At 35.2% G+C, this 8,849-nt stretch overlaps 1 protein-coding gene and 1 long non-coding RNA gene across 6 annotated transcripts in view; one reads left to right on the top strand and one right to left on the bottom strand.

Annotated features, from left to right (window-relative positions):
• The window catches only part of ppp1r9a (protein phosphatase 1, regulatory subunit 9A), a 145,971-nt gene that overhangs the window by 31,874 nt on the left and 105,248 nt on the right, over positions 1–8,849 (bottom strand). For 3 of the 5 annotated variants that reach the window (XM_062029229.1, XM_062029231.1, XM_062029228.1), the window contains exons 7-8: positions 7,036–7,188; positions 5,075–5,128 (exon numbers count right to left, since the gene is read on the bottom strand). In XM_062029229.1, coding sequence (XP_061885213.1) covers positions 5,075–5,128; positions 7,036–7,188 — 207 coding nt within the window. The remainder of the gene's footprint in view (positions 1–5,074; positions 5,129–7,035; positions 7,189–8,849) is intronic. The other 2 variants (XM_062029230.1, XM_062029232.1) reach the window with 1 other exon arrangement.
• LOC133635856 (uncharacterized) overlaps positions 1–8,849 on the top strand; it is a 45,796-nt gene that overhangs the window by 23,434 nt on the left and 13,513 nt on the right. The window lies entirely within an intron of this gene.

Raw genomic sequence — 8,849 nt, 5'->3', positions numbered from 1 at the left:
GATTTCCCTCTCTGCATGAAAGTTTAAAATGAACATATATTAATGCAGTATGAACAAGAATGTTTTAATGTAGACACATAGAATCATCATACTGGTGTGATTATATGCATCAAGTGTTCATTCAAGGCTAAGGCAAAATATCGAGATATATATTGTGTATCGTGACATGGCCTAAAAATATCGAGATATTAAAAAAAGACCATATCGCCCAGCCCTATGTACAATAACTATACTACAGTACTGATTGTCTTTGTAAATGTTTTTCATAGTGTACAATAACCATACTACAATACTGATTATCATTGTAAAGGTTATTCATAGTGTATATTAACCATACTACAGTACTGATTATCTTTGTAAAGGTTTTTTTATAGTGTACAATAACTATACTACAGTACTGACTATCTTTGTAAAGATTTTTCATAGTATACAATAACCATACTACAGTATGTAAAAATACAAATAATAAACCAATTCATTGATAGTCAACTCGCTTCCGCTCTTGCTCATCAACTTTCATCGCTCCCTCAACTCTTCCAGCACTCTGTTGTTTCACTTTGTCAGGACAGACATGGAAACATATTTTGAAAAATCTCATTGGGGCAACAAAACCCGATATTTTTAGCCATCTTTCTGGTGACAAATACAGAAATTTTCAAATTTTTTCTGGCAACAAAACCAGATGCTTTAACTGTAGCCATTTTTCTGGTGACGAAACAAGATTATTTTAGTCAAAGACAAACCGATTAACAAGACAAGTCTACTGTGCTATTTTTCTGTGAAGTAAATTGAATAGTACCGCAAATTATTTAAAAATTTTGCTCACGACTTGATGATAGGGAAAAACATTTTTCTTTCCTGAAGATAGACCATTTGAGAAGCACTGCACCATACATAGGCTGTATCTATCATTTCACACAAGCTTAATCAAAATCATCATTGATGCAGAGGTCCTGAGCAGAACCAGCAGACCATAACCAACATTACGTTTCATGCTCACTGGAAATTCCCCCGACAGCTCGTACAGCAAATTAAAACGGTTGTCTTAATACAAGGAATAACGTTAGCTAACTTAGCATTAACAGTTTTACATAAACAAACAGTTGTACATTCATAAATTGAAAATGTTGCAGACCGAAAGGATTTAGGCTGAAGTTGAACACTTATTGCGCCTAACGTCAAATACAAGATGAGCTTCCTAAAAATAGGAAATTTCCTTTGCGCAACATATTATAAATACACCTTGTACACAACATAAACACTGTTCAACACAGTAAAGACGTGAAATATCCTTGTACATGTGTTAGTTAAACCTTTGTACCAATTATATACTACCGGTATATACAAAAAATTATACTTCCATTATTATTTAAAACCCACATTTAGTTTGTAATTAACATCGATCATAGTATTAACTACTGTGTTGATTCAAGAGTGATATATTTTTCCAAGACATTGGTCTTAAAGTGTTTTTTAAATGTGTGAATGGAACTGGAACATTTTAAGAATCATCCAAGCTGTTCCACAGATGAACCCCCATGACAGAAACACATCTACTTTGTAAGCTCGTTCTTATGTTTGCTTTCTGAAAGACAGCTGAACCTCTGAGGTCATAGGGACTCTCCCTAGGTTTGAACCTCTCCTGTAGACACCCAGGCAGCATGTGGTAATAAGCTTTGTACGTCACAATAGCAGTGTTGAGGTCAACAAGATCGTGCAGCTTTAATGTTTTTAATTCGCGTGGCGAAGTTGGTAGAGTGGCTGTGCCAGCAATCGGAGTGTTGCTGGTTACTGGGGTTCAATTCCCACCTTCTACCTTCCTAGTCACGTCCGTTGTGTCCTTGGGCAAGACACTTCACCCTTTGCCTCTGATGGCTGCTGGTTAGCGCCTTGCATGGCAGCTCCCGCCATCAGTGTGTGAATGTGTGTGTGAATGGGTAAATGTGGAAATACTGTCAAAGCGCTTTGAGTACCTTGAAGGTAGAAAAGCGCTATACAAGTACAACCCATTTATCATTTATTTATAATTTAATAAAGAGAGCATTGGTATGGTCATAATAATCCGCATAATTTACAATTCTAATGGATTTCTTTTGAAGTAAGAACATAGAGTTGATGTTTGATTTGTAATTGTTACCCCAGATTTCAACACAATAATTAAGATATGGGAGTACGAAAGAATTATATAACATGTTAAGAGCCTTTTGATTTACAGAGTTTTTAATTTTATGTAACATAGCAATAACGTTTGCCATCTTTGTCTTGAGTATATTTATGTACAGTTTCCAATTTAATTGATCATCTATATAGATTCCCAAAAATGTTGTTGAATACACCCTTTCTATCTCCATATCATCAATTCTTATGTGACACTGTATGTTATTTTTCCTATTTCCAAAAATTATATACTTTGTTTTATTTAGGTTGATTGATAGTTTAATGGCATCAAACCATTGCTTTAGTATGTGGAGTTCACTCTCTACAGTCTCGAGGAGCTGGCCAAGGTCTTGCCCAGAACAATACATACTTTAAATACTTTACAGATATCATTAATATACAATAAAAAGCAATTTTGGTCCCAGTACAAAACTTTGGGGTACTCCATGTGTTATAATCTTTTTATCTGAATCTACATTGTTCATATGCACATACTGTTCTCTGCCACCAAGATAACTTTTTAACCAATCATGAGCAAGACCTCAGACAACATACCTCTGCATTTTGTTTAAAAGTAATGTGTGATCGATGGTGTCAAAGGCCTAGCTCAGGTCAATAAAAACGGCAACAGCAAACTCCTTCTTATCAATTGCAGTGGTTACCTCCTCAACTAATTCCATCACTGCCATGGAAGTAGACCTGTTTGATCGAAAACCGTATTGGTGTCCACTTAGCAAGTGATGCTTATCAATAAAACTGTCTAATCTAATTTTTCAAGGACTTTTGAAAATTGTGAGAGTAAATAAATAGGCCTATAGTTGGTGAACTGATGCTCATCTCCACTTTTGAAGATGGGAATAACTTTTGCCGTTTTCATTTTCATTGGAAAGACACCTTTTATAAAATAAATATTACATATATAAGTGAAGGGAACAGCTATAAAATCAACAATTTCTTTGATCAGAGAAAGGTCCAAGTCACAGCAGTCTGTTGACTTCTTGTTTTTCTGAGAATTTACAATTTCTGTGATTTCACTTTCATGAACAGGAGAAATGAAAAACGATTCTAAGTTGCTTTGAATGGTTTGTTCATTAAATTTGACACTGTTTTCGGGTTGTACAATTTCATTTGCCAAATTGGGTCCAACATTCACAAAGAAGGTGTTAAAAGCATCTGTTATTTCCTTAGGGTCATTTATAGTTTGATTATTTTCTATGAAATAGCTTGGATGTTCCTTATTTGTAATGTCATGTCCCAATCATGTTTTTTTCTCTTTTTTTTGCCTCTGAGTCATTTGATTTTGAATATTGATGGCAGAAATACAAAACCTCCCATATGAGGAAAAAAAACAAAAAACTATTTTTTGGAAAATAAAAAAACCCGTCAGTTTCTTACAGAATGCTTTTTTGTCAGGTGACTTTTTTGTCACAAGGAAGGGTGGGATAACTTTGTACACAGAGCAGCATTCGCTATTCTTATAATCCCATGTGAAAACTGAAGACCATAAAAAATGCAGATGGGAGACTTTGAACTATGTACATATTTGTAGGAAGTTGATGGGCCTCAGAGAGAGATGACACAGAGAGTAGACCAGTGGTTCTTAACCTAGGTTCGATCGAACCCTAGGGGTTCGGTGAGTCTGCCTCAGGGGTTCGGCGGAGCCTCTGCCGCGGAGGTCAAGACACACCAGACTCATCGTGTAAATAAAAACTTCTCCCGATCGGCGTATTATGAATACGGCAACAGCAGAAGTCACACTGATTTGCAGGTGTGTCATTTGTTATGAGTTAATGCACTGTGTTGGTTTTGTTCTTTGAACAAGGTGATGTTCATGCACGGTTCATTTTGTGCACCATAAAAAAAACATAACTTTATCTTGAATTTGGAAAAAAAAAAAAACATTTTATTTGTCACTAAAGAAGGCTTCTGTGAATGCGCATATGAAACTGGTGGGGTTCGGTACCTCCAACAAGGTTAAGAACCGCTGGAGTAGACACTGAGAGGTGAGACCTGGTTGACAACGTAGTTAGTGTAAACTACCCCACTTGCAGATTTGATAAATGTTAGTTGTACAGGTTATCTAAGGTGACAGTTAATCATATTCAGTTTTTTGTATGTTGCACCAGGCAGGAAAAGCAGAGTGTAGGAGAAATTGAGCTGGCTGAAATCATTTTCGCTTTTATCAGTACTTGTTTAGAAGTCTAGAGTCAAGTGCACAAGTAGGCCAAATGCCTACTTTGATGAACCACCATTTCAGGTGGTTCATCAAAGATCTAGACAACAACATAGTCTAATATGATTGAATATTTTAAAGAACTATATGTTTTTTATGATAAATAAGTGCTAAATATGTTTTTTTTGCGCATTCTCATGAATTATTTGTGCCCCAGTACAGTATTAGGTCTAGTGATGCCCCTGGTGTACAATAACTATACTACAGTACTGATTATCTTTGTAAGGGTTCTTCATAGTGTACAATAACCATATTACAGTACTGATTCTTTGTAAAGGTTTTTCATAGTGTACAATAACCATATTACAGTACTGATTATCTTTGTAAAGGTTTTTCATAGTGTAAAATAACAATACTACAGTACTGATTATCTTTGTAAAGGTTTTTCATAGTGTACAATAACCATACTACAGTACTGATTATCTTTGTAAAGGTTTTTCATAGTGTGCAATAACTATACTACAGTACTGATTATCTTTGTAAAGGTTTTTCATAGTGTACAATAACTATACTACAGTACGTCAGTGAAGAATGAATCTTGCTGCAGCAAACAACTGAAATATTGACAGGAGTCCTGTCCTATGTTTAACATGCACTGGAAATCTTCTTCACATTTAACTTAAACTTGCGTCAAAGGCACGACATCCAACCTTAAAAGTCACCTTAGCAGTTCTGATGACCTACCTTGTTCTTCAGCTTCTGGATCTCAGCCTCAGTCACCGTGTGTTTGATCTGGAGCTGTTGGTAAACGGAGGATAGAGGAGAGGACGGTCAGATAACGAAGCGCGTGGCAGGACAGGCTCGATACAGTGTGACGGACCGAGGCAGCCGAGCAGCGAGGACGTCATCTCTCAGGGCATTAAGACTTCAAGCCAGGGATCACAGCTTTTCATACTTTAAATCTTTTTTCTTGGTTGGTCACTGTTCCAGACATTGCAAGTGTAAAAGATAGGCCCGTCCAATAGAAAAAAGATTTCAAAAAAGTTGCCTGCATAATCCAAAAGAAACATTCGTAAAGAAGGATTATTCCTTGCTCAAAGCTCTCGACGACATACTGTATTTGGAGTGTGACCCGCTTCAAATGCCAAAAGTCAGCAGCAATTTGTCGTTTTTGCGGGTGAGTGAAACATGAACCTGACATGTAAATGCATGCATGTTGAATATTTATGGCATAACATACGTATTTGGCCAGCCAGTTGTTGACATTCTCTACACAAACATAAACAAGCCAGCATTGAAAGTAAGGCTGTCCCTTTAGCACTTTGACGAATCACACATACTGTACATACTTTCATCAGATTAGGTCATGCAGCCAAAGGAGGAGCTTTTGTAACCTTTTGAATTTTTTTAATTATTGTTTATATAGCTAATAATAAGTTGCAAGAATTGGTTTGAATCGAGAATTAGTCTAAATTTAATCGTCACCTCAAGAATTGGAATGGGATTGAATTGTGAGTTGTAAGATTCACATCCCTAAAAAGCACTAAGCTTGTCACGACAGATGTATGCTGTCTTTAAGTAAAAGTGGAGGGTGCTCAAAAAATCGATTAACATCCAAATCGCGATTTTTATTTATCGCAATTTTAAATCAATGTATAAGTTACGAGAATGAATTTAAAAAAACAAAACATTTTTTTTTTGCTTTTTAACACTTTTTTTTTTTTTTAACAATCCATTTTTGGATTTAAAACAAAGAGAGATTTACATTATTATTGATACTGTTGCCTTTATACATTTTTGCTTGTTTTTTTAGTATTGTATTTGTATATTTTCTCCATTGCTTTGTAAATGTCTATCTAAGTATCCTAAATTTGGGATTGGGTTGGAATTGTGGTTGCTCTATTTTCTTTCATTATTGATCAGCGCTAAGTGATTTATGGAGCTAAAATTTTGAAAAAGACGTTTTTTAGGCCAACACTTGGCGTATAAGTCGTACGTCGGAAGAGGAGCTTTGAAACCTGTAACCTGTTTTGAAAAGGTTTTATTATAATTTATATGCCAAATATTAGATTACAAGAATCGTGTTAAATAGATTCTGAATCTAATCGTCACCCCCAGAATCGGAATTGATCGAATCTTGAGATGCCCATAGATCGATTCTGAATTGAATCATCACCCCCAGAATCGGAATTGAATCGAATCTTGAGATGCCCAAAGATTCCCACCTCTAGTGGTCACAATAAATACATTGAGATCATGACACAGTAAGTTGAATGATGCAAACACGTTTGTTACTGGATACTTTCTAATACGCTTCTGCCTCAGACTTTGTATGTCAGTAATTTGCAACTATAATTATTCGATACTTGTTTATGCTGACAAATAAGTTTTAGACTTCAATTTTGTTCAATTAAAGACACTATGTAGTTACGTATGTCTAGCTTGTGTGCTTAGCTGTTGTGTAGCTGCTAGCGCATCATTGCAGTTTCGCCTGGCATGACTAAAATACCTGGAAAAAACTTTGCACAAGTAAAGGCGCTGCAGGACCGCTTGTATCGGAGCGCTTATACTGTATCGGAGATTTTAGATGCAAGACGACATCATCCGATACTTGCTGTTTGCTGATATTAGACTGATATCAATATTGCATCGGGATAGTCCCCTGCTAATAATGTTGATGAATCCATTCCAATCCAAAAAAGTACCTCTTTGAACTTCTGGTAGAGTTTGGTGGCGTCCAAATCGGAAGGGGACAAGACGTCGTCAGTCTCCGGCAAATCGAACACCTCGATGTTCTTCTCCCCGCTCGCCTCGGTGGGCCCCGCCTCCTCGTCATCTGTGGCGTACTCGCCTGTCTGCTACGAGAACAAGAAGTGAATAGGGAGGATTGTGGTTGTAGTTTGCAGCGGGATGTTGTTGTTATTAGAAACTTCTAGTAAATTACTAATTCCACCACCATGAAGCCGACAACTTGCTTCTTCACGCTGCTTTGGCCACATCTTCTTTTGTACTTTGCATGAGTCATGCTGCTAGCAGTGGTGTACAAATCAAGATAAGCTACTTCATTTCCCCAAAAGGAATTGATCTGACAACCTAAATGTCTTTTCTATACAAACATCTGACTTTTTATCGGATGGGATAGAAAATGAATGGATGAACTCATTATTCTCCATTGAGTAATTAAAGGGACAGATTGGAAAAATATTTACACCTAAAATGATGATCACAGATTTTTATGGCGGTATTGAGATATGGACTTCTATATTTGAGAGGGACAAGCGGTAGAAAATGGATAGATGTAGAATATGCTGTCCATCTTATTTCATTTTGGCTGAGCACATACATTTGAGCTTTGCTTTCTGGGTATCATTTGGATCAGGCCTGGGCAATTATTTTGACTCGGGGTGCCAAATGTGTCTAGGGGCCGGTATATCTATCTATCTATGTATGTATACACACACATATATATATATATATATATATATATATATATATATATATATATATATATATATATATATATATATATATATATATATATATATATATATATATATATATATATATATGTAAGCTGTGGAAATCTGCTGTACAGTATGTGTGTTTGGATCCTATTTTTAGGAACACTAATACAAAACCTCACAATAATGTCTGATTGAATGTTAAAAACGTTATGACAGACCACCTTAAAAAACGGAATGGAATTTTATTTTTTTTTTACTGATTGAGACACCCAGAATGTACATGAAAATTAAGAATGTGGGATTTACAATATTAACTATGCAGTGTTTCCCATAAATTGCCAAGATACCTGTGGTGGTGGGGGCGTGACTATGGGCGAGGTCACCATGACATCATGGAGTAATTTGCATAATTTACTACAATGATATGATTTTCTCTAAAAAGGCTCAAAAAATGTATACTTACTAATTAATAATAACAGTTTTGTTTTAAACGGCCATCCATCCATCCATCCATCCATTTTACAATATAATTACAACACTTTATGTACATAGTTATATACAGATTTGAACAGTAAGTTATTCACTGAAATATATTTATTAATTGTGGTTCTTACAAAAAATATATCTTATAAAATATAAAAGCTAAAATGTCTCTTAAAGCTCTGCCCCTTTAATTAGTGCATACTAAATAATTTAACTTTAGCCTACTACTACAACCATATTATTTACCAGCAACATAAAGTGAAACAGAGGCAGAGGTGTCCTGCCACAGTCAGTAACAAATAAACAGAAAACAGTAGTGGTCAAATACAAATAAGGCAACAAGAGAAGTATCCTACACTTCTCTTTTGTAAAGTAAATCTGAACAGCCTATATGGGCATCTACATCAACTATATGATTTACCTGCGAAGCTGGACAGGACAAAAAAAAAAAAATATATATATATATATATATATATATATATATATATATATATATATATATATATATATATATATATATATATATATATATATATTTTTTTTTTTTTTTTTTTTTTTTTTTAATTTGTGGC

The sequence above is a fragment of the Entelurus aequoreus genome, linkage group LG20, assembly GCF_033978785.1.
Source record: "Entelurus aequoreus isolate RoL-2023_Sb linkage group LG20, RoL_Eaeq_v1.1, whole genome shotgun sequence".
Lineage (NCBI taxonomy): Eukaryota > Metazoa > Chordata > Actinopteri > Syngnathiformes > Syngnathidae > Entelurus > Entelurus aequoreus.
The sequence above is the reverse complement of the archived record's forward strand: the minus strand, read 5'-3'. Positions and strand labels throughout refer to the sequence as shown.